Here is a 25,516-nt window from a genome sequence, read left to right as displayed (position 1 = left end):
CTGGCACTGCGGGCTTTGCTGCCGTTTCGGGGCTGGTCTGCGCGCCCCCCGAGGCCACCCCTGTGTGAGACCCGTCCCACAATGGGGGAAACGGACCAGACGGAAAGGAACCTACAGTTGTGCCCACCAATTGCATCTCCAGCTCTTAACACCAAACTGGAGAGCTGGGCCCCTGCGTGGGAAGCACAGAGGCGGCAGCCCCGTGCCGGGCTCACAGAAAGGCGCAAATGCGACAAAACTGACAGAGCGGGTCTACGTTTAAGGGGCAGAGGAATCACTTTTCCTCCAGGGAAATCTAACAGCATTTCAAAGACAAAGATGAGACGGGGTGGGGTGGGGGAGGGGGAGGGTGGGGGGGCTTGGGAAAGGAGAGAGGGCGCGCTCAGAGTCTAACTGAACCGAGCATCACTTTTCCTAAAGCAGGACCTGGGGGCCAGGGTGACAGGACGACCTGCTGGGGTCACTTCGCCAGCCCAGGTGTGGGACAGGCAGTGCTCCAAATCCCTCTCCTCCCGCCGAGCCCAGCTCTGGAAAACTAGACTTGCAGAAAAGCTCGCAGAAACAAACATTTCACTTGCTCCACGCCTGGGGAGCTGGAAGGATTGTTTGTGCCTGAAGCACGTCTTTTCCAGTTATTCTACAAAAGGGGGGATGGTGGCACTTCTGGGAACTCTTGAAATACGGCCCCTTGAGTACTAGATGATGCTTCATTTAGAACCCTGACAAAATAGCGGAGGATAGCAGTGAGGAGCTGATTGTCTGGATTCTAAGTAACTCCCACACTCACACATTGACGTAATAAACCATAACAATATATCTTGCGCTACTGAATTCCTTCCAACTCCGAACCGGAGGTTAAGTCATGCCAAGGAGATGACACGGGTGGAGGCGGCCCGAGGGCCGGAGGTGAGCAGGTCCCCCTCTCACACCGCACCGATGTGGCTTCATCAAAAAATTTGACTGTGATGAAAATTTGACGTGTGGATTCTGTATCTCGTTTTGATGCTAAATGTCTAGCTCTGAAGCATTCTGGTTTATTAAATGGCAAGAAGGACATCAACTGAATCTTTCTGGCATTTGCTTTTTTCCAGAAATGTCAACACTGTGTGAATCTCTCTCTACCCTTTCGTTCTTGGCCCTCTGGGAACTGTCAGTCAGTGATTCTGGGGAAAACAATGGCTCCCCGGCCTGCCCGGCACATCACCAACTTCCATGACCCCCCATCCGTCATCCCACTTCAAAGAAGACGGTGCGAGGAGCCAGCTTCTGGCTCCCCCGGGAACGCAGCGGCAGCGGCAGGGCCTGGGAGACAGACTCGGACCAGCTCTTGAATTTCCATGGAGAGTTCCCTTTTTTGTCTCTTGCCTATTATTGCCCTGACTCCCTTAGAATTTGTCAAAAATGAGGAAATCTTGGGGCTTCCCTGGTGGCGCAGTGGTTGAGAATCTGCCTGCCAATGCAGGGGACACGGGTTCGAGCCCTGGTCTGGGAAGATCCCACATGCTGCGGAGCAACTAGGCCCGTGAGCCACAATTGCTGAGCCTGCGCGTCTGGAGCCTGTGCTCCGCAACAAGAGAGGCCGCGATAATGAGAGGCCCGCGCACCGCGATGAAGAGTGGCCCCCACTTGCCACAACTAGAGAAAGCCCTTGCACAGAAACGAAGACCCAACACAGCCATAAATAAATAAATAAATAAAATTAAAAATTAAAAAAGACGTTAGAACATAATAAGACACTTTAAAAAAAAAAAAATGAGGAAATCTGTGGCAAAATCTTTTCTCAACAGGAAGAAAAACCTGCCAAGGTTATCCTGACCTTCCTCGGCTAGCAGCTCCACCCTCCGTGAAGCGGGGGACCCAGGGGGACTGAAAAACCTCAAGACTTCACAGGACCAGATTCCAATGCAACCTCTTCCTTTAGTGAGGAAATTAAGGCCCAGAGATGTTAAGTCACGTCCCCAAGGTCACAGACCACGTTAGAGGCCCAGTTAGAACTAGGTTGATTCCGGAGATGGACAGGATCCAGACGGGGAGGGGGTGGCACCCCCTGTGTGGTGAGCTGACCACAGCAACAGTTTGAGAGGGGCCTGCCCTCTGGTCTGACAAAAGCTACCGCCAGCCCCGCAGGGCCTCCTCGTGCCCTTGGGCTCGTTCTCTCCCAGGGTTCTTGCTGCACTGTGGCCGGGATGGAAGGGGAAAGAGCCAGGTGCCAGGTGCTGGAGGAATTTTGTTTTGATACTTACCTCTTGGACTCCCAGCCTCCTTACATGTTCAATGGGAATAATTACAGAAACTGCCCGTCCCAGGGTTGCTGTCAGGACGCAGTAAGAAGCAGCACTCGGTCACGTTCAATAGTTACCTGTCGTTACCTTGCACTGATGGGAATTTTTACTTTGAACATGGCTTAATGTAGTTCTATATCAGCTGTGTTATAAGAGGAAAGAAAGAATGAAAGAACAAAAGGACGGAAAGGAAAACAAACTAACCGAAGCTAACATCAAGCTATTTTAGAAGGCCCAGAGAAGGCACGCTGAGCTGCCTGTCGGGGGCGCGGGGGACGTGCAGCTCGGTTGGACTCTGAAGGATGAGATGCTCAGGGACGACCGGGACTTGCCAGGCCAAGGGGCAGAACTCGGGGAGAGCGGGGTCGGGGCTTTGGGTGGAAGTGATGAGGCAGAAGCCAGGGGAGGGACAGACACGGCTTGGATGCCAGGACCCCTGGAGGGCAGCCAGCGGGTGACATGATCTGGTTGTCATGGCCAACTCTAGAGCAGCCCCCATCCCCCTGGCCACTCAAGGTGATCTCCCCGCTTCCAGCACTTTCCCAAAACAGACTCCATGTTGCAACGCATCCTATGTGCAGTAGATTTTACCACCAGCCAAGGGGAGGCAGAGAGCAGGGTCCACTCCACACAACACATGGCAGGACTTTGTAAAGAACCCCTCTGGGCATCTCCGCTCTTTCCCCAGAGTTCCTGCTCGGCCAGGTGCCTCAGTCCCTCCCTGTCTCTCTCTTTTTCCCACCATGGCCTCTAAGACATTCTTCTGGGTCTAAACAAAACAGTGGCTGACAGCTGTGAATGAACAAGGTCAGTGTGACAATATGACAATGATATGCATGTGAAAGGGAAACGGCACGTGTGCAGGCGGACGGATGGACAGGCAGACAGACATAGACACACACACACACACACACACACACACACACACACACAGGTTTCCAGTCACTGAGAAGCAGGTTTTGTTGCAAACCCGATCGAGTTCCTTCGCCAGCCATTTCCCTCTGACTGAAATAAACACTGTAGATAATATACTGTCCTATTTGCTTCAACCCTCTAAGTGCCGAGTGACAGACAAATTCCAGAGAAACCCAGATGCACTTCACACGGCCCGGGAAGCCGCGCTCGCACGTCCAGATTCCAGCAGACCACACACTTCCTCGTTCCCGCCCCACCGGGGTCAGATCCCGCTCTGCCCCAGTGAGTCAGAACGGGTCTCCCTTGCCATCACTCCCACCCTACAAGCACCGGGCTGCGGACTGGCGGGGGCCAAACTCCCAACTAACTAATTCAAAGAATCCCAAATAGAAGGGAAGGGTGTGGCTCCGTGATGTCGGTAACCAGATCCTAAGCTTCCCCCCTGGGTTCTAGATTCTTCCTCCTTAGTGGAAACCCCCATTCAGGACAAGGGTAGAACAGACCCAGACCAAAGCTACATAAAAAGAAGTAGACAGACAAACCTGCCTAAAGAGACCACAATAGTGCCAGGTAAAAATAATGGTCAAAAAATTTTTTTCTTGGACTTCCCTGGTGGTGCAGTGGTTAAGAATCCTCCTGCCAATGCAGGGGACATGGGTTTGAGCCCTGGTCGGGGAAGATCCCACATGCTGCGGAGCAACTAAGCCCATGTGCCACAACTACTGAGCCTGCGCTCTAGGGCCTGCGAGCCACAACTACTGAGCCCGTGTGCCACAAGTACTGAAGCCCGTGCGCCTAGAGCCCGTGTTCCACAACAAGAAGCCTGCGCACTGCAGGGAAGAGTGGCTCCCGCTCACCGCAACTAGAGAAAGCCTGCACGCAGCAACGAAGACCCAATGCAGCCAAAAATAAATAAACAAACTAAAAAAAAAATTTTTTTTCTTTCTTTCGGTCTCCTTGGCTGGAGTCACACAAGCACTGCCAGCTTTGGAAGACTATAGACCAACTATTTCGAAAGCTAACCAGATGTTGGGCCAATTTCCAATGTACTTCCAGTTCTGATTATGTGTCAGTCGAGATCCAAAATGATATTTTGCCAACTCTCCGCATGGCAAAAGCCTCCCTTTATCCTGTTACCTTTCAACCTTTCCCATACCTCTCGTCCATGTTCCAGTAACTTCTCAGCAAAACACAAAAAGCAAAAAGCCCAAGATTCCTCTTGGGTAAACAATGATAAATGGAGGGGGCAGGGAGCAGAAGGGCTAGTGGGTGGAGCAGGGGAGCCTTTAGGAAGACGAAGCTGCAAAACTCACCTCCCTTCCCCTTCCCCTGGGCCAGGGCCCTGCAGACTCGACAAAGGAGAGAGGGCTGCATCTGCTATTACAGATGTGAACCAGCCTTCACCACGGGGCCAGACGGAATCACAGCGAGAGCCTTCCTCCAACCGGTCAGCCCTTTCCACTGCGCGATATTCATTTCGGTGCAGCATCTAATCTATTATGATTTACTGGAAGGCCTGAGCTAACATTTGGTTTTTATTAACATTGCTTTTATGTTAAAATTGTCTTATGATGGAAAATCTATCAGAAAGAGACCATTTCATTAGGGGCCCTGCTTAGAGGGCACGGGTCTGGAAAAGAGAGGCTGAAGGTTAAGTGCAGCGAACTGCCTGCTGCCTAACCAAAACAGAAACCACCCACCCACCCACCGCCACCAAACGGCCCCCACCAAATGCAGACCTGTGCTCGCAGGCCAGACTGGAGCATACACCAAGCGGCAGCTTCCCTTGGGGGTGCCCCAGGCACCTGGGCCTCAGGGTGCTGAACGTGAGCTCTCCAGCTTCCGCTCCCAACCTGTTTCATAGCCCACACTCGCTGGTTCTGGAAATGGCACCACCAGTCACACAGTGGCAGGAGGCAGGGCCCTGGGCATCACACAGACTCCTGCCGTGGTGCCCCCTCCCACCCAAATCAAGCAGAAGTCTCCGCCCCCGGCCCCACGCCTCCCCTTGTCTCCCTGTCTTCGTAAATGGCCACACACAGCTGCCCCAGCGTCCCTTTCCCTCACCCCCCACATCCAGTCCATCAGCTCGTCCTGGCTGTAGCTCCAAAACGTATCGTAAAACCTTCCAATTTTTCTCCATCTCCGCGGCCAACGCGCCGTAATTCAGTCTACGTTATCCCTGCCTGGACTACTGCAACAGCTTCCTCACGAGCCTCCCAGCCTTCCCCCTTGCAACTCACTCCCCCACCCCCATTAACTGACTTTCCATCCAGCAGCCAGGGTAATCTTCCAAAAATTTCCATCTGACCATGTCACTCTTCTACTTAAAAATCCTTTAGGTGTTTCCCACTGCACTTGGAATAAAATCTAAATTCCTTTTTGCGGCCTTCAAGGCCCTTCACGATCTGGTCCCTGCCCACCTGGTCAGCCTCACCTTGACCTGCTTTCTGCTCCTCAAACCTGTAAGGTCTTTTGCACCTCAGGGTCTTTGCACAGGCTGTTCCCTTTGCCGGGAGCACTCCTGCCTCAGATCTTTGCAGAGCCGACTCTTTCCCATTCTTCAGGCCTCAGCTCTGATGTCTGTTCCTCAGAGAAGCCTTCCCTGACCACCCAAGCTAGTGACCCCTGCACCACCACCCCTGGCTCCCTCCACAATCACAGATCACACCCGTCACGCTGCCTTCTCCTCCACCACTGTCGCCTTGCTCCCTCCGCAGCAGCCACACTCGCCACCAGGAAAATCTCTGTTTGGTTCACCGCTGTGTTCTCAATATTAACCACAGTGCCTGGCATCTAAGAAGGGCTTCGGAAATATTTGTCAGAAGGCTGAATGAGTAAATACATGAAAAGCATTAGCAGGAAGTGGAAGAAGGAATTAAATTCCCTCGAATACGGAGTCCCACTCTTTTAGGAAGAAAGAGAGGTGGGCTCCCCAGCAGGACCTCGGCAGGGTCGTCTCTCTGGCCACATCGTGGACGAAGGGGCGTGGTGAGCCAGCCAGCACTTCTCCACTCCCCAGCACACGGCGGGGCTCCTGGAAGGAAGCCCGCTCAGAAAGCCAGCCCCCCGTAAGACGAAGTGTTCACCCACGTGCCCCCTGGCCTTCTGGAGCTGGGCACCCCCACCCCCGCCAACAGCACCCTCCCTGCGGAGGCCCCGAGTGCACCGAGCACCGGCTGCCAGGAAGAGAGCAGCGCGGGGGAGCTGCCACTCGGCTGAGAGGCAATCAGTCAGCGAGCTCTGGCTGAGCGCTGACCGGGTGTCAGGCGCCGAGCTGAGTACTGCAGGAGGCCATTGAGAGCGACGCGGTCTCTGCCTTCAGAGGCCCGGCGGTCCAGAGTGGGAGAGACAACACGCGGAGCAAAAGCATGAAAAAGTGCCATGGGAACTTCATGGAAATTAAAAGCGTCTGCTTTTCCAAAGGTATTGTTAAGAAAATGAAAAGGGCCAGCCATAGACGGGGAGGAAATCTTTGCAAAACACATCTGATAAAGGACTTGTATATAGAATATAAAGAACTCTCAAAACTCAACAATAAGAAAATGGACAATCCATTAAAACACGGGCAAAGGAAATGAGAAGATGGCAGACTACGCACTTAAAAAGCTGTTCAACGTCATTAGTCATTAGGGAAATGCAAATTAAAATCACAATAGGACACCACTATGTACCCATTAAAATGACTAAAACAAAAAAGGTGGTCGTGCCACCCACTGGTGAGGGTATCAGAACACCAGAACCCTCATGCACTGGTGGTGGGATGTAAGCGCATGCGTTCGCTTTGGAAAACAGTTTGGCAGTTTCTTAAGAACAAACACACACACGCCTATCATATGATTCAGTCATCCCATTCCTCAGCATTTGTCCAAGAAAAATGGAAATACACGTCCATACAAAGACTTATATACAAGTGTTCACGGCAGCTTTGTTCGTAATGGTCAAAAGCGGGAGACAACCCAAACGTCCGTTCACAGATGAATGGGTAAACAAATTGTGGTACATTCACACAGGGAATACTACTCAAACATAAGAAGAAAGGAACCACGGATACACACAACAACATGGACGAATCTCAAAATAATTATGCAGATTGAAAGAAGCCATACAAAAAAAGAGTATTTATCGCACAATTTTATTTACATAAAAGTCTAGAAAGTGCAAACCAAGCTATAGTGACAGGGAGCAGTTCAGAGTTGCCTAGGGAGAGGGGTGGGAGAAGAGAGGGACGGAGGGGAGACAAAGGGCAGGAGAAAACTTTTGGAGTGATGGATACGTACACTGACTTGACTGTGGTGATAGTTTCATGGGTGTATACATGTGTCAAAACTTATCAAATTGTACACTTTAAATATGTGCAGTTCACTGTTTATCAATTATACCTTGATAAAACTTTATTTTTTAAATGCTACAACTTCCAGCCAAGAAAGGCAAACCATCTAAAACAATGGTTACGAGACACTGGACAAGACAACAGGCAGCATAGGAGGGTGATCCTGAGAGAGAAGAAACTAAGGCAGTGTGCCCAGTGATTGCTCCAGGTCTCTGTCTGGAAAGTTTCCAGGCCTCACCACTGACAGAGAAAACCCAAACAAAGCTCACGGTCTCTCTGAGGTGAGAAGGCAGAGTCTGCAGTTCAGAGAGGCCAAGCGGCTGGAATTGATACAAGACAGTAGCAGAGATGGGGGAGCTGCACAGATCGGCGAGGGGGTTCCTTCTTAGGTTCCCGCTAAGTTCTGCCCTGTGCATGCAGGTGAGGAAAGGGAAAGGCCTGCTGGGAGGAGGCAGGTGGAACAACCCCAGGAGCTCACACGGGGCTGAGAAGAGCTCACATTCCCAGCGGCCAGCGTGGAAGGACTACCTAATCATGGCTTATCAAGTAGAGCCCTTGGAAGGGGACGGCCTCTGTACTGGGGCCAAGTGAGCCAGAGACTAAAGGCTGTTCTGGACTAGCACCAACAAAGCTTAAAAGCAAGCGTCTAAGAAGACCTAAACGACTCCTAGTAACTTCACCCTGTCCCAGGACAAAGCCCAAAACTATTGAAAGGAAGCAAGAATTCAGCATCCAACAACATAAAATTCATAGTAACTGTCAACCAATCAAAAAATATCAGGCATGCCAAAAAAAAAAAAAAAGGGAAAATATAACAAATATAACCTAAAATCAAACCGGAAGAAAAATCAATAATAGAAACATGGCTAGAAATTACACAGATGATAGAATAGACAAAAAGAAATCAGAAGGGAAATTATAAAATATTTTAAACTGAATAAAAATTAAACCACATATATCAAAATTTACTGCAGGCAGCTAAAGCAGTGCTTAGAGGAAAATGTACAGCATTAAACTCACATTTTATAAAAGAAGAAAAGTTTAAAATTCAATGACTGGTATGGAGAGGGTATGACTGAAAAGGAATAGCATGAAGGAATTTTTTGTTTGATAGAACTACAGCGTAACACCTGATTATAGTAGTGTTCACACAAATCCATAAATATGCTAAAATTAATGGAACTACACACAAAATGAGTCAATTTTATTGTATGTTAATTTTTAAAAGTAAAATAAAATAAACTGAGTAGCATAAAAAAAAATCAATGATTTAAGCTTCCATCTTAAGAAACTACAAAAAGAAGAGTAAATTAAAATTGAAGTAAGCATCTAAAGGTAAGAAATAAAGAACAGAAATCAATGAAATATAAAACAGAAAAACAACAGAGAAAAAAATCAATGAAACCAAAAGAAAGTTCTTTGAGAGGACCAATAAAATTAATATAAAATTGATAAATTTCTAGCCAAACTGATCAGGAAAAAAAAAATGAAGACCTCAACTATCGATACCATGAATTAGAAAGGGGGCACCACTATAGATCCTACAGACATTAAGAGGATAATAAAAGGGGAATTCCCTGGTGGTCCAGTGATTAGGACTCTGTGCTTTCGCTGCAGGGTGCATGGGTTCGATCCCTGGTCAGGGAACTTAGATCCCACATGCTGCACAGCACGACCGAAAAAAAAGGAAAAAAGAAAAAAAAAAAAGGAGGATAATAAAGGAATATAGTAAAAAAAGTTTATGCCAATAAATTCAACAGTTTAGATGAAATGACAAATTCCTTGAAAGACATAAGCTACCAAAACTTGAACAGAAGAAACAGATAAGCTTTAACAGTCCTGTATCTACTATAGAAATTGAGTACTTTGAAACCTTTTCTCAAAGAAAACTCCAGGCCCAGATGGCTTCACTGGTGAATTCTACCAAATAGTAAAGGAAGAAATAATACCAGTTCTACCAAAACTCCTCCAAGAAATTCAGGAGGAGGGAATACTTTCCAATTTATTTCGTAAGGTAAGCATAACTTGAGAGCAAACAAAACAAGAGAATTACAGGGAGACCACAGACTAATAACACTCAGGAACATAGATGCAAAAATCCTTAACAAAGTTTTAGCAAATCAAATCCAGCAAAGTATAAAATGTGCCTGCCACACGAGGCGGTACTAACCCAGAGTGAGTATCACCTGAAGGGATCAGAGAAAACTTCCAGGAGAAGGTGAGTTCTCAGCAGACCCTTGACAGTTGAGCAGAATTTCAATAGGTGGTGATGTTACGGCAGAGAAAATGGCAGGAAAAAACACAGATGGATACAAGAAGGTGGCAGATCAGCCAAGAACAGGTAGACGTGTTGGCTCTGACTGGGGTGGCTGCCAGGCTTCCAAAGAAGCTCCCTTCTCTGGGAGCAGTTCCAGACACAGAGCTGAAACCCCTGGAGCCAGCTCTGTGCTATGTGACCCTGACTCTCACCCACCCAGCCCCCAGCCATAACTGACTGTGCCAGAGTTAGACATATCACCAGCCTGGAACAATGAGATCTCTTGCCCAACAGTTTGAAACCTGAACAGAGACAGACTCCCTGCCTGGGATCTGATGGGCTCACAACACGATCTACCTTAAGGGAAGTCCCCAGAGCTGGTCCTGCCCTTCCCTCGGCTTTTCGGCAACTTCTTGGATCCCACGAGCTGCCCCAGGGGCCTTCCTATAAGACTCTCTCTCTTAGTTAAATTAATGTGAGGTGGTTTCTGCGCCTTGCAACCAAAAGAATATTAAAGAGTTCAGTGAGTACCATGACAGCCACTGCAAGTTTATCTCCATGCAAGAGTTCAATCACTGCGTAGTAAAGTTTGACTCCCTGGGCTGGAGCCAAGGGTTTATGACAGGGAAGTTGGTGGAATCAGGTCAAGTTAGAATGGTGGGTGCAATCCAGATACTCAAAATGGCAGGTACAGGAGACTGGAGTTCAAGGGAGAGAAGAAAGCACCAAAGGTTTCTGAACAGGGGAAGGACACGGTCAACACAGTCTTACAGAGAATCACCCGGCAGTGCTGTGGAGGATGGATTATAAAATGGCCGTGTGTTTGAACCCTCGGGGAGGCTGTGATCATGGCCACTGGGATGACGTGTTCAGTATCTCTCTTGCTCTCGTGCCTTTGGTTCTCGCCTCCAGCACCTCACTTAGAGCCAGGCACTGAGTTGTGCTCAGTTAAATTCTGCTGATCAGACAGGCTGAAGAGGGAGAAATGACAACACCTGATGACTAAATGCTGGGCTCAAAGGAGGGAAAGAGCTAAAGGTCGTGGCAGTTTCAACCTTGGCTGGCAATTTCAACTGAACCAGAAATGGAAGGAAGTGTGATGAGGTCAGGGTATATCTTGGGGGGATGAGTGTGGTGTAGACAGACTGTTTCAAAGTGGAGCTCAGTCACCTAGGTAGAAGTCTCCAGCGTGCAAGGGTCAGGAGTTCAGACTGCAGGGCTGGAGTGAGGCGGGCTTGGAAGGTGAGGGTCGGTGGGGGGAATGGCAGGCGATCCATGGGTGGGACCAACTCCCACCGGTCAGGCTTGGAGTTCTGTTTACTCCCAGTAACTGAGGGCTCCCGTGTGCCAGTCACCAAGGCAGGAGCTGGAGGGAGTCGCAGAAACCACTGGAGTGAACGAGATTGTGGAGGGAGGATTCGGAGCCTGCTATGCATCTTTTAGAAAAGTCTCGGGCTAGATCTACACCCTCGCGTGTGAGCACAATGACTTATACAGGAGAAGAGCCATCATGGCCAGTCCTGTCTCTAGTGGGAAAAGCCTGGAAATAGACTCAGTGTCATTCAGTAAGGGGATGGCGGAATAAATGATGGCACAGACACAGGATTAAAAAGCACGAGGCAGTTCTATGGGGATGGGAAGTGACATGTTGATACATGACTATGTGAGAAAAACAAGGCACAGAAGAGACAATAAAGAATGAATCTCCATTCATGTTGGGCAGGGGGTGGGGAACCCACATAAATAAAATAATATACACTTGTATTTGGGTTTGCATGGATATCTTTAAAAAGACACACAAGAAACTGTTAACATGAACTGCCTGTGAAGAGAACTGGAGGACAAACTTGAGAGAGGAGGCCTTTTTCACTATATTTCCTTTTGCCACTAATCAACTTATTTATCATGATTAATGATTTAAGAGTAAGTACATACTTTATGTTGAGTGCTTTCTAAATGACTCCAGCCATAGGCTGTCTTAGTAAAACCCACCTCCAACTACCTCCCAATAAGCTTATGAAAAACCTACTAAAACAAAACTTGATGCAAAGTCTCATCTATGCCAAGCCCAGCGCTTGGCAGGGTCCAGAAGGAATATTCTTGATTTCTTCTTCAAAGAGATTCTGATGTGGTGCTTTGAGAACTTGCCCGTGTCAAGCCAGGTGGCACACACACCAGCGACTGTTCTCAGAGAGGAAGTAAATGAATGGATTCTAATCAAATCTGTCAGCTCCGCGGGAGTCTGATCCTGACCACTCGGCCTCAACAAGGGAAGCCAGAGAACCACACCTTTCTTCAGAAAGGAAACCTACGCTTCCACACAATCCACCCAGAGTCTATTTTAGCTCTGAGCCCAGAACAGCACATCAACTTTTATAAATAGCAAAACCAAGATTACAATTTGACTGATTTCTGTTCTGATGTTAGGAAAGAGGTAGGAAGCCTAAGTCAGTTGTAAACCAAGGGGTTGAAAGCAAACCACAGTGCGAACAGTCATGCTGGGTTGGACGGTCAACACTTGAAACTCCCCCTCTGCCCGCCCCAGCCCCGTGCCGCCTGAGTAACCGATTCCTGTGGCTTTAGTCTGTAGAAAAGCACCTGAGAAATTCTAACGAGGCTGAAGAGAAGTTCTGTGGGAGTCTGCCAAAAGCAGAAAGGAAATTCTTCAAGGAAAGCAGCTTTCCTTTGCCCTGAAGGCAGACAAGCTGAGCAGCTTACCTTTGTTATGAGACATCGCGTACAGGAGGCAGAGCACAAAGAGCGCGTGGTAATCGTCGTCTGGGCTGTCCAGGGCGTGGTACACCATATCCAGGAAGGGTCTGGAAAAGAGGGGCACGCATGAGCCTCACCTGCACACGGGAAGCAGCTGCCTTAGCCCTTTACAGCCCCACCGCCAGCATGCAGCGCGTCCGCCGTGTGCCCAGTCCAGCACCAGGCCTGGAGGACACAAAGGGGACTGAGAGGCAGGCCCCGCCCGTGCGAAGCTGCCGTCTCCAGGATAAACCGACTAAGGAACGAACCAACCGCTTAATCACTCAGCATCGTTCACCCGCTGTCCCAGACACTGGGGATGAATGATACCAAGTCTCTGGTCTTGCGGCACTTCCATGCCAGTGGGCAGACAGAGAATGGACACGCCACATCATCACTTCAAAGAGTGACAAGAGAATGAAGAAAACGGGGCAATGTGATAGACTCACAATAGCAGACAAGGCACCAACAAGTCTGAACAATTTTAGAATGTGGACCCTGGAGCAAGAACTGCCTGGGTTCGACTTCTGATTCTGCCTCTTCTTAGCTGCAAACCCTTGGGTACGTTACCTAAAACTTTCCCCCATCTGCAAGATGGGGATTAAACCCTTCGGGGTTACTGTGAAGATTCAAGTGAAATGACAACAGAGAGGCATTTAACACAGGCCCAGGCACAGGGTGGAAAGTGCTCATACATGAGAGCTGCTGTGGATGTCTACTTTGAGTATTCCAAGGGCACTTCTCCAAGATCTCACTTTGGCAGGTCCTGGCCCAGTGATTTCTTGGGCTGACCTTCCCGGACTGGAAGGGATCGATAGGAAGTCTCTCGCCTGATGCTTTGTGGGTGAGATCTATAGAGTGGCTGCAAATATCACAAACTGAACACCCTGAATGCTGCCCTTCCAGGTGAAGGGCCTGGCCCGGAAAGACTCTTCAACACGAGGATACTAGAATATGCACAGGTCTGGCCTGTAGGCAGGAGGCTCTGATCCCATGACTGTCTGCGGCTGCTCCCGGATGCCAGGTTGAAGCCAAGAGAGCACAGCAACTCAATGAGTGACCAAGGGCACACTTTACCCCTGGAAGGACACAAGCTACTGTCAACACCGCTGAGTGGGCGGGGGAGCGGGGGGGGGGGGCGAGATGGTGCAGCAGAGAAACAGGGAGACTATTCACTGCATAACATTTTATACTTTTTTGAATTTTGATACTCCACAAATGTATCACCGATTCAAAATATTATATTGAAAAATGCAGAAGCAGTGAAACGCACTTGTCATAACATTTCAAACAAGCACGTGACACACAGAAATTAAAGGAAGAAACTTTTAAGGAACATTTACGTTCAGGCTCTATTTCTCTGGAGCCCCAGATCTGTCATCACCATTCAAATGCGCGAATAGTCTTGCCATGTGTGGATCTGTTTTTTTCTAAGCCCCTAGCAATAACGCTTCCAAACGTAAGAGCAGGATAAAGTATAAAACACTTTCTTGTAAGCCAGCTGCTTGGAATTTGGACTGTACTGTCATTTGGGAATAATAAGAATAACCAAATGCCCAGTAGCAGAGGGAGGGCTGAGTGGATATACCATCTTTCATGAGACGAAGTATTATGAAGCCATTAGAATTTTGTTTACTAAGAGTACAATAAAGTGAAAAAGATGCTTGGGGTTTGATATTAGAGAAAACCAAGACTAAAAAGTAATATACATGGCTATTGGGGGTATAAGCTATTGGGGGGAAGAAGGGCCGAATTCCCACTATATTGGCATTGAAAACTGACTGGCAGGAAATCACCAAAATGCTAATAACAGCTGCCTTTGAATTATGGAGAGCTTTTTTTCCTTCTTTATACTTTTCAAGTTTTACATTTTCTGAATGTGTATTACTTTTTAAATTTTAAAAGGATTTTTTTTTTTTTTAAAAGAAAAGAGAGAATGTTGTGAATGGTTTCTGGTTTCTTAAGCCTATATTTAACCATGAATGCAGATATAGCCCACAGTGTATGGCGAATATAAGGACAGTTCCACTTTGTACTATGCTGCTTCTTTGGACAAGCAGACCAATGTCAAGATCCAATTCATGTCAAGGACAAACTGTCCCCTCCCTCATCCTCAGTGCCCTCCTCCTGGCTCAGTGCAGGAGGTGAGAGGACAGAAGTCCGTGGCTGTGTCTCTGACAGCCAACAACTCAATACCTTTGCAAAGGTATTGGCAACTCTCCACGAGGGCCAGTCTCTCCCTGGCACCTGGTCTCAGAGCACAGCGCAGCTCCTGTCCAGAGTTCCTGGGGGCCACAAATCTGCATGTGGCCCAACTTAAGACACAGGATCAGCTTCCATTATGAACCATGTGGTAGAAGATGCCAAAGTCACCGAAAATTAAGAAACAATCTCAATCAACTCTAAGAAAACCCCTCTCTTCACTAAAATTCAGGAAAAAAAGAAGTCTCAACTCCAACACTCCAACGTAACTTTCTGGTCGGTTGACTTTTTGTTTTTGACACTACATGGGTATTTTTCCTCCTTTAGGAAAGCTACAGTATTACCATACTATGCAAAATACGTGCTGTTTCCATTTATTAGATCCTAAGAAACTGAACACATCATGGCAGTATTCATGGAAAAGCAGCCGCTAATATTCTATTAAGCAGATGCGCCTACATTAGCTTAAGCACCCCCCACGACATGTCATTTTTGGTTTTTCAATGATTCATATTTGAATTAAAGCCGTGCAAGCACCTAAAGGTTGCTTCCCCCTCCCTTTCTGTGTTTAGAATGATTTTCTTAATTTTCAGAGCTTCAGGTGTCACATTTTGTTGTCACAACACAAAGTCAGAAAGGTCCTTGTCAGTACAACTGACGGCCCACATTGTGCTGCAATGATTTTTATTTAACCAAAACTGAAAGTGGCTCCCCTGTGCAACTGATAAAAATTAATCCTGTCTGTTAGATAATTGAAACACGAGTCAAGAAAGAGATAAACAAGACGCAGAGGAAAAAATTAGCCTGCTTCGAGTCTTCACTTTAAGTTGCATTAATAAATAGGATGCGTGTGTGTGTGTGTGTGTGTGTGTGTGTGTTTCATCCACCCCACCGTGAGAGTTCAGGAAGTGAATGCCTTGCAGGCTGACAGAGAAACCATGTTGCTGTGCATTTATTACCACTAAGATGGGATTAGGAGGTTATCGCAGGCATCTGCGCAGTAGGGCCATCTGATAAGGATGAAGAAGCCCTCCTAACAGTTTGCTGCAACTTCAGGAGCAGCCCTCCACCCAATTCCTTCTGGAAGGGGTGGTGCTACAGCAAGGCTGCAGGCAATGTGGCATCTGGAAGCTTTCAGAGGACATAGTTTGGGCAGCCATCACTGAAATGAACAATCAGGCAAGAAGTTGAAGGTGGACAGCAGCATTAAATCCAGCATTAAGTCGTGCAGGCTGAGTCACGAGGTCAGGCCCTACGGACAGTGGTGCACGTGGCGGCAGCAAATGAATGAAATCCAAACGCTTTCCCCAAGGGGATCCTTTCTGGGGACAGCAGAGTATGGCCAGGAGCGGCCAGTACCAGGCCACACCCGTTAGGACGCGGCCCAGCACCAAAGTGCTTGGGGTGGTGGTGCCACGCCTCGGTCACTCATTCCAAGGGGTGAATACCACGGCCTTGAGGGCCAGCTCTGTCCCTGTGGCCTCTCGAGAGGAGCCGTTGTCTCTGGTGGAGAAGAAGGACGGCTTGGCCGGGAGGCAGAAGAGGCCATCAGCGGGGGGCGGGGGCGGGAAGAGGCCTGGCTTATCCTCTGTGGGCACCCGGCCAGGGCACCCCCTTCCACAACATCCCAGAGACCAAGCAGCGGTGCCCTACCCCCAGCCCCCGATGGCTGGCTCGATGGCAGCCCTCCCGCAGCCCCGGCGACTACCTGCTCCACTGGACGCTGTCCAGGCCAGTGGCGGCGCTCTTCTCCTCGTCCGTGGTGTTCTGCTCCTGCACCGAGGTGCTGGGCGCCAGCTCCGGGAGCTTGCTGCGCTCCATGATTACCATCTCTATCTCTGGAAGCAAACACAGACACCAGGATGAGCCCACACGGCCCCGGACAGAGCTTTACAGACACTCTCGTGCTCAAGATGGAGCCTGGCAGACCGCTCCGCACGCGTCCAGCAAACGCTCGACGGCGGTGGTGGAGCCCCTGCAACACGCACGCTGGGGGGAAATAAGACCGAGGCCTGAACCTCTCTCTCCTTTCATCTTGGCAGCGTCGAGAAATGGGGCCCTGATTTTGACAAGAAAGCACAGATTGCAATGATTTATTTCAAGATTTTTTTCTTCAACAGTTATTTATTCTACTTTATTGATACCATGCTTCCTTCCCAGAGGAGTTGAGGAGCGTGGAAGAAATGACGCATGGTTAATAAAACATAACCAAATTCACTGAAAATATTCTGAAACTGTTTACACTGTAGAAAGGCTCTGACATGACCGAAGCCTTTGTTTTCCCTTCCCACTTACAACTTCCAGAAAGCAGAGAGGGGGAGGGACCTCGTTTTACTTTTCCCAATTAAGTAGGGGCAACTTTTGTAGCACCTGACTTGAGCACCCTGTACATTTTCATTTTGAGAAAAAGGTCTGAACCAACAAAGGAAAACATCCTGAGTTAGAGGTGGACGGTTGTTGTGCCGTGAGGTGTCCTGTTACAGAGTTCCTTGATGCACAGGTGTGGACCTTCAAATACTTAGTTCTTAGAACCCAGAGTTCTGGTAATGCCCCCCATCTTCGGGAGACATGATGAGGGGAAACAGATGATGAAATGTGAATCTGCATCTCTTTTCAGGAATGACGGACCACGGACCTGGGCTCTGCCATGGCCTTGCCATCGTCTTCCCCTGGACTCGTGCAGGAACCTCCCATGTGGCCTCTGCTTCTCATCTCGCCCCCCTAGTTTGTGGTCCACACCGAACCAAGTGATTTTAAGTGGAAATTAGCCCAGGTCCCCTTCTGCCTTCCTATCACACTCAGGATGGAATCCAAATGCCATCCATGGTATCAAGGCCTCGCCATGGCCTGGCCCCCATCCACCTCTGACCTCACCTTGGGGCCCTCCCCGCCCTGCCAGCTGTGCTGAGCTTCCTTCCCACTTGTCTTTGACCGGAGTGAGTTTGTTTCTGCCCCAGGATCTTTACAGGGCTGTTTGCTCTGCCTGGAATGCTCTCACCCCAGTCCTCCCTACCCAGGCACGACTCAATCACATTATTCGGGGCTCAGTTCAAACGTCACCACCTCAGAGACGTCTTCTCAGACACCCTCTCCACTGGTTTTTCCTTTACCTCTTTTAGTTATCATGAACTAAACTCCATACTTCATTCAGACTTCCTTAGTTTCTCCCTAATATCCTTTTTCTATTCTAGGATCCCATCCTGGATATCACGTTATACCCAGCTGTCATATCTCCTTAGGCTCCTCTTGGCTGTGACGGTTTCTCAGAGCTTCCTTCCTTACAGTTTGAGGAGACTGGTCCTCATTTTGTAGAATGCCCCTCAATCTGGGGCATTCTGACTGACGTTTTTCTGATAATTAGACTGGGGTTATGGGTTTCTGGGAGGAAGACCGCAGAGGGGAAGTGCCCCTCTCATCACATCCTGCCAAGGGCACAGGCTATTGACATGACTTATGGCTGTGGATGGTCATCTGAATCATTTGGCCAAGCGAATGTTGGTCAAGTTTCTCCACTGGAAAGTGACTTTTCCTCCTCCTTGCATCCCACACCCTTTGAAAGCAAGTCATTAAGCACAGCCCACACTTAAGAATTAAGGAGTTCTGTTCTGTCTCCTTGAGGGAGGAACAGCTACATAAATTACTGGGAATTCTCCTGTATAGATCTGTCCCCTCCCCCCCATCTTGATTTTACTTTATAGTATGTATAACTACAGGTATCCCCACCTTTTCGAAAAGTTTGCTTTAGGCCACTTTGCTTTTACGAAAGACCTACGTTAGTACCTGTTTTTCTAACCGAAAGAAACCCGAAAAGGATTTTCCCTTTTACAAAAATAGGCAAAAAGCAGAAATAGCACTGAGCGTTGGTGTTGCAGCAACCGTTATAGAGGCGGCAGGCACCGCAAGCAGCGGGAGCGGCCCCGCCAAGCTCCTTCCCGGGAACCGCACTCAGCACCTCAGCGTCAGGCTGCCGTAGCTCTGAACTGTGTCTGGGAGCATTGGTGCTTTACCTCCATTTATTTTGCGCATCTGTTACCAAGATGTGTCCTAAGGTAATTGCGTCTTGGCTTTACGCCATCTTGTCCTACGAAAGGTTTCATAGGACCGCTCTACGTTTGGATCCCGGGGGGGAAACCTGCACCTGGATTTTCTGTTTTCTATTTATTGGTTTGCTTGTTTCTTGTCTGCCTTCCCCCACTAGGATGTGGGCTTCATGAGAGTAGCTGCCTTATCTGTCTTGTTCTCCACCAGAACTCCAGTGTCTAGTCCAAGGCCTGGCACACGGCAAGTGCTCATTACACATCTCTGGGGTGGAGCAATGGATGACAGGCCACCGGGGGAGGTTTTGGCGGCAGGCAGGGCTGGCAACACTGCACGGCAGCTGTGGCGTGCAGGGCGCCCCACCCAGCCTGCGATCAGCGTGTGCACAGTGCCTGCACCGGGGAGTGTCGCATCCTCGCCACTTTTCTGGGACTCTGTTAGGCGTGACCGTGCTTGCGACTATCCTCTGGCTTGAGGACTGCATCCCCACATGCCCACGTGGGCCCGGACCCGGGGGAGGGGGCTTACTCGCACCAGGCCCTTCCCTCCCAATGTGGTCTGGAGTCAGACGCCGCAGATCAGAGTCTCCCACAGGGCCGACCCTCTCACACAGGTGGGGGCTGACACACGATTTTTAAGTGGAATGTGCCTGCATAGTTTTGTATTTATTCTAATGTGCATTAGAAGAAAATTCTAGCTGCACAGAAAACCTGTTCTTTTGTGGATGTTACTGCTTAGGATGAAGCTAAATTTAAGAAAAAACAAGTGAATCAATTCACCAAGAGCTACGGAGTAAACAGCGGTCCACGCAGCCTGCGGCCACGGCAAAGGGTGGGAGGCGCTGCAGACTGCTGTCTGAGAAGCACCATTCTCTCCCGTCCTCGCATCCTCCCCTCCACCAGCCTCCTTCAGGTGCCTCCCAACTACCCCCGTCTTCTCCAAAGTGGGGTGCAGACACACTTCAGTAGGTATGCCAGATGATTCGCTAGGCAGTACCTCTTTTATTTTTAATTATTATCATCTTTTAAAAATCTACTCTGTGTTATGATGTACGTAACATTTGTACATTAATACAGATATGTATAGTTTATAATAAATGTATATCTATTGGGGAGATGCATGTTCAATTATGTACTTATCTGTGTTTACTGCTGGGGCGTGCCATCAAAGACATCTGAAGACTACCAAATGAGATGATGGTGCCGGTCTCCGGCTTCTGCCCTGTGACCTTTGACCTACTTCCCATACTACTGCGAGGCCCCCTTCCTCGTCGACTGCCTGGCTGACACAGCAGGAACTCAGCTCCAAGGACTCCCCAAGATTCCGGGGCCAAGCCCTAGTGCCTCCACCTGCTGTGACATGGTTGTCCCTTTTTGGCTTTTTAATCTCCCTGGACACTCTGAGAATTCTGGAATAGAGGAGAGGTTAAAGATAATCCAGTCTAGTGCTCACCAAACTTTGTTGAGCAGGTGCATATTAAGTCTGAACGACAATCTCCCAGGGCACCACCATGGTAAGAGATGAGAGCAGAGAGCTGCTCCAGGTACAGAGTGGGTGGGCGGCTTCCCTCACGGCCTCCACAGAGGCCCCTGAAGCTCCTGTCTGGAATTCTGGAGCTTCCCACAAAATGGCCTGAAAACCACTAGTTTGGTCCTGGATACTGAATCTGAAGAAACAGAAACCCAGCAGTATAATGACTCAACACAGCTAGAAAAGCAGCCGCCGCAGAAGCCAAGCCTGCTCCCCCTCCCACCTCCTAGGTCATGTCCCGGTGCGGAACCAGGCCCACGAGGGACTCTCCATGCACGAGGAGGTTCCCGAACCTCGGCTGTGTCCCCCTGGTTCTCACAGCTGCACCCCTGCTCCCCTCCTCCAGCCGGCACAGCTGTGGGATGGGCTGCCCCGCTTAGTTTTCCAGGTAAAATATACAACGGTTCTTCCAAAGCCAAACAGGTTTTTCCCCTTCTTTTAAACAATTTTATCCAAACAACTCTTAAAAGTAGTGATGCTTACCTAGGTCTGCCAGCTCCCTGCAATTGTATGCAAAATGCTATGTGGGCATGAGAGGAGTGGCTAATAGGTTTTTGAGGAGAGGGTCTCGCCAGATTCTCACCGTTCCAAAATGGATTCTACAGCCATCTTCAAAAGTGGCTGCCGGGGGCTTCCCTGGTGGCGCAGTGGTTGAGAATCTGCCTGCCAGTGCAGGGGACACGGGTTCGAGCCCTGGGCTGGGAAGATCCCACATGCCACGGAGCAACTAGGCCCATGAGCCACAATTACTGAGCCTGCGCGTCTGGAGCTTGTGCTCCGCAACAAGAGAGGCCGCGACAGTGAGAGGCCCGCGCACCGCGATGAAGAGTGGCCCCCACTCGCCGCAACTAGAGAAAGCCCTCGCACAGAAACGAAGACCCAACACAGCCAGAAATAAATAAATAATTATATAATTAAAAAAAAAAAAAAAAAAGTGGCTGCCGAAGAGCATCTGGCCTGTCTTGGTGATTGAGGGTCAAAGGGCACTCCTCTTTATGCCACACCAGGACGGCCGGCATGGTTCTGCACAGCCTTCTGGGCCCCCCACTGCCACATCTCTCTGCTGACACTACGCCCGCCTCAGTGAGGCCTAGCTCCCCTCCCAAGGTGCATTCGTCACGCTGCTGCCACCAGGGAAAGCAGACCAGTGGGCTCACGTGGACACAGATTTCCACTGATGGTCCCTGAGGCCAGGACCCAGGTGCTGATGATGAATTCCCAGGGGGCGCCATCTGAACCTCAGTTATTAGGTTCTTTACCATGAGCTCCCACCCCACCAGGTTTCTGTTTTGGAGTCTGAAGGGACTGCAGCAACACCCTAGCCCAGTTTTGCTCAAACTTCAGTCATTTGCCTGCCTTTACAATTTCTGCCATGTCTGTGTGTTGCTTGTACTATTTGTTATTTACTTAATCATTTTATTTGAACTCCCACTTTTTTTTTTTTTTTTTTTTACTTAAATACATTTTCAACGAAAACTTTAAATCACTCCTATATCCTTCAATTGAGCAATCCCACTCGCAGGAATTTATCTGGAAGATACACCTCCAACGATATAAAAATGCACACCTACAAGGGTATTCAGTGCACTGTTATTTGTAATTGCAAAATACTGGAAACTACCTAAATGTCTGAGCATAAAGATTGGTTGAATCAACTATGGTACGCACAGTGCAGCTGGGAAAGGAATGAGGAAGATCACTGGTGAACTGATACGGAGTGATTTCCGGAGATAGTGCTAAGTGAAGAGAGCCAGGTGCCAAAGAGCATACATCGTGGACTATACCCTGCGTGTAAGAAAGAAGGGAAAATAAGGAAGCATACCTACCTCTGCAGCTTTTTACACAAAGAAACGCAGGAAGGATATTCCAGAGAACAATAAGTTAGCTATCTACAAGAGGGAGGGGAACAGGATGGAAAGAATGTGGGAGGAAGGACACTTCTTTGTACAAACCCTTTCGCAAAAGTTTTGAGTTTGTTAACATTCCAAATTATTTTTAAAAAAAATTAAATCAATACGAATGGGAAGGGAGAACCCTAAACTAAAACAAACAAACAACAACAAAAAAGACCAAAATATATTTCAAATGAATACCATACCTATCCTGAAGGGGGAAAAGAAAGGAAAGGCAGACAGATTCAAGTAGTTCATGACACAATACTTGACTCTATACCGTCAATTTGTGGACGGGGGATACATGAAGTATTTGGTGGTGGTGGGGAGCGGGAAACTGCAAACAACCCTGAACTCTTTATTTATCAAACAATAAAGCAGTTCTGGAACTTTTAAAAGATGTATTATAGGATTGAGCAAATCGTAAATGTTTTGATGTCACTGGGAGCCAGGGCTCTCGCTGTAAAAGAAGAGACATACAAATCTGGAGTGGGGGAAGGCAAGAAAGAACCCTCTGGGAATTGACTGGAATTGGAGGAATCGGTAATGTGTATTTTGTATACATACATGTATATATTTCCTAGCCCTGTGCATTGAAAGGGCCAAAAAGCAAGACACCCCATGTAGTCATGAGCACATCTGGTGCCCAGATCTTGGCCTCTAACACCATCGCCCATTGAAAGGAACCAGGGTTTTTCAGAGAAAGTAACCCCGAGGAAGAGCACAGTAGGTGGGACATGAACCTGGAATACCTTGTTATGACAGAAAGTGTCAGGACTGATTGAAAAAAAATGATGGGGGCAGATCACAAAGACATAGGAGCCAGCTTGAAAGGGTTCTCAAGGGCCAAATCTGGGATGATTTGAGTATCAAATTAATTAAACACAGTAATGAAATATAAACCACTAAAAAACTGGAATCCATGAGTCTGTGCCAAGAAGAGATAGATAAATAAATAAAGGAATGGGAAGAAGGAAGGAATCTTGCTTACAATGGAATACTGAGTGCTGACACTGGAAAACCAACATTCTACCACCATCCTGGTAAAGACTGGGTCAGCAAGAATCATCAATGAATGCCATATCTAAAGGGGAGTTTTTTTTTAACTGAAGTATGGTTGACTTACAATATTGTGTTAGTTTCAGGTGTACAGCAAAGTACGCATACATATATATATTCTTGAACATATATATATTCTTTTTCAGATTCTTTTTCATTATAGGTTATTACAAGATATTGAATATAGTTCCCCATGCTATACAGTAGGTCCCTATTGTTAATCTATTTTATATAAAGTTGTGTATATATGTTAATCCCATACTCTTAATTTATCCCTCCCCACCACTTCCCCTTTTGTAACCATAAGTTTGTTTTCTATGTCTGTAAGTCTGTTTTGTAAATAAGTTCATTTGCATTTTTTTAGATTCCATGTATAAGGGATATATGATATTTGTCTTTCTCTGTCTGACTTACTTCACTTAGTACGATAATCTCTAGGTCCATCCGTGTTGCTGCAAGTGGCATTATTTCATTCTTTTTTTATGGCTGAGTAATATTCCATTGTACATATACACCACATCTTTATCCATTCATTTGCTAATGAACACTTAGGTTGCTTCCATGTCTTGGGTATTGTAAATAGTGCTGCTATGAACATTGGGGTATGTGTATTTCCAATTAGAATTTTTGTTCTTTCTGGATATATGCCCAGGAGTGGGATTGCTGGTTCATATGGTAAAACTATTTTTAGTTTTTAAAGGAATATCCATACTGTTTTCCATAGTGGCTGCACCCAGTTTATTGGGTTGGCCAAAAGGCTCCTTCAGTTTTTAAAGTAAAAATAAAAGACATATTTTTCATTTTTACCAAGAACTTTATTGAACAACATATTTACCATTTTGTTCCCCTACCTTCTGCCATTTTTCAGGCAGCTTCATAATTCCATCTTCCCAAAACTTTTTATCTTTTTGAGCAAAGAACTGTTCCAGGTGCCTTTTACAGTCTCCAGGGAATTGAAAATTTTTCCATGAAGAGAATTTCGTAAAGACCGAAATAAACGGAAATCCGAAGGTGCAATGTCTGGTGAATATTGCAGATGAATTGGAACTTACCAGCCAAGATATAACAGTTTTTGCCTGGTCATCGAAGAAACATGCAGTCTTACATTATCCTGATGGAAGATTATGCGTTTTCTGCTGACTAATTCTCGATGCTTTTGTGCTGCTTTCAGTTGGTCTAAATGGGAGTAGTATTTGTTGGAATTAATTGTTTGGTTTTCTGGAAAAAGGTCATAATAGAGGACTCCCTTCCAATCGCACCATATATACAACATCACCTTCTTTGGATGAAGACCAGCCTTTGGTGTGGTGGGTGGTGGTTCATTTCGCTTGCCCCACAGTCTCTTCCATTCCACATTATTGTACAGCATCCACTTTTCATTGCCTGTCACAATTTGCTTTAAAAATGGAACGCTTTCCTTACGTTTAACTAGAGAATCGCATGAGGAAATACGGTCAAGAAGGTTTTTTTCCGCTTGACTTACGTGGAACCCAAACACAAAAGCGATTAACATAACCAAGCTGGTGCAGATGATTTTCAACGCTTGATTTGGGTATTTTGAGTAGGTCGGCTATCTCCCGTGTGGTATAACGTTGATTGTTCTCAATTCATGTCTCGATTTGATCGCTATCAACTTCAACTGGTCTACCCAACCCTGGAGCATCGTCCAGCAAGAAATCTCCAGCACTAAACTTCACAAACCACTTTTGATATGTTCGATCAGTCACAGCACCTTCTCCATACACTGCACAAATCTTTTTTTGCGTTTCAGTTGTGTTTTTACCTTTCTTGAAATAATAAAGCATAATATGCCGAAAATGTTGCTTTTTTTCTTCCATCTTCAACATTAAAATGTCTACATAAAAATTCACCGATTACGATAAGTTTTTTTTTTTTACATGCACACTGATATGACAGCTATCACAATACAATCTAACAAAATTGTTTCAAATGAAGTTAAAGACAACTAAGCATTACTGGAGCCATCTTATGGAAAAAACCAAATGAAATTTTTGGCCAACCCAATACATCCCCGCCAACAGTGCAGGAGGGTTCTAAGGGGGAATTTTAATGAGGCACAGGATATCTGCATTATCTCCAAGTGTTTCCCCATGGATTGCTAATTAGTTGCTAAGAAAAGGGAAAGTAACGATACAGTGCAGAAACTAGGCCATACCTTAACCAGGTGGCCAAAATTAACATCACCTATGAAGGACAGACAGAAGGGCATCATGTGCCTCCAGATGTAAACAGGTGT

At 47.5% G+C, this 25,516-nt stretch overlaps 1 protein-coding gene across 9 annotated transcripts in view; it reads right to left on the bottom strand.

Moving 5' to 3' along the window:
* The window catches only part of CLEC16A (C-type lectin domain containing 16A), a 240,646-nt gene that overhangs the window by 155,266 nt on the left and 59,864 nt on the right, over positions 1-25,516 (bottom strand). For all 9 annotated transcript variants that reach the window (XR_014236203.1, XM_082362953.1, XM_082362954.1 and 6 more), the window contains exons 11-12: positions 16,449-16,578; positions 12,506-12,606 (exon numbers count right to left, since the gene is read on the bottom strand). Coding sequence is in view for 8 of the 9 variants with exons in the window: in XM_082362953.1 (XP_082219079.1) it covers positions 12,506-12,606; positions 16,449-16,578 (231 nt within the window). In the remaining variant the exon portion in view is untranslated. The remainder of the gene's footprint in view (positions 1-12,505; positions 12,607-16,448; positions 16,579-25,516) is intronic.

The sequence above is a fragment of the Balaenoptera borealis genome (assembly GCF_965194805.1).
Source record: "Balaenoptera borealis genome assembly, chromosome: 16".
Classification (NCBI taxonomy): Eukaryota; Metazoa; Chordata; class Mammalia; order Artiodactyla; family Balaenopteridae; genus Balaenoptera; species Balaenoptera borealis.
Note: the sequence above shows the minus strand (reverse complement) of the source record. Positions and strands in the feature narration are given on the sequence as shown.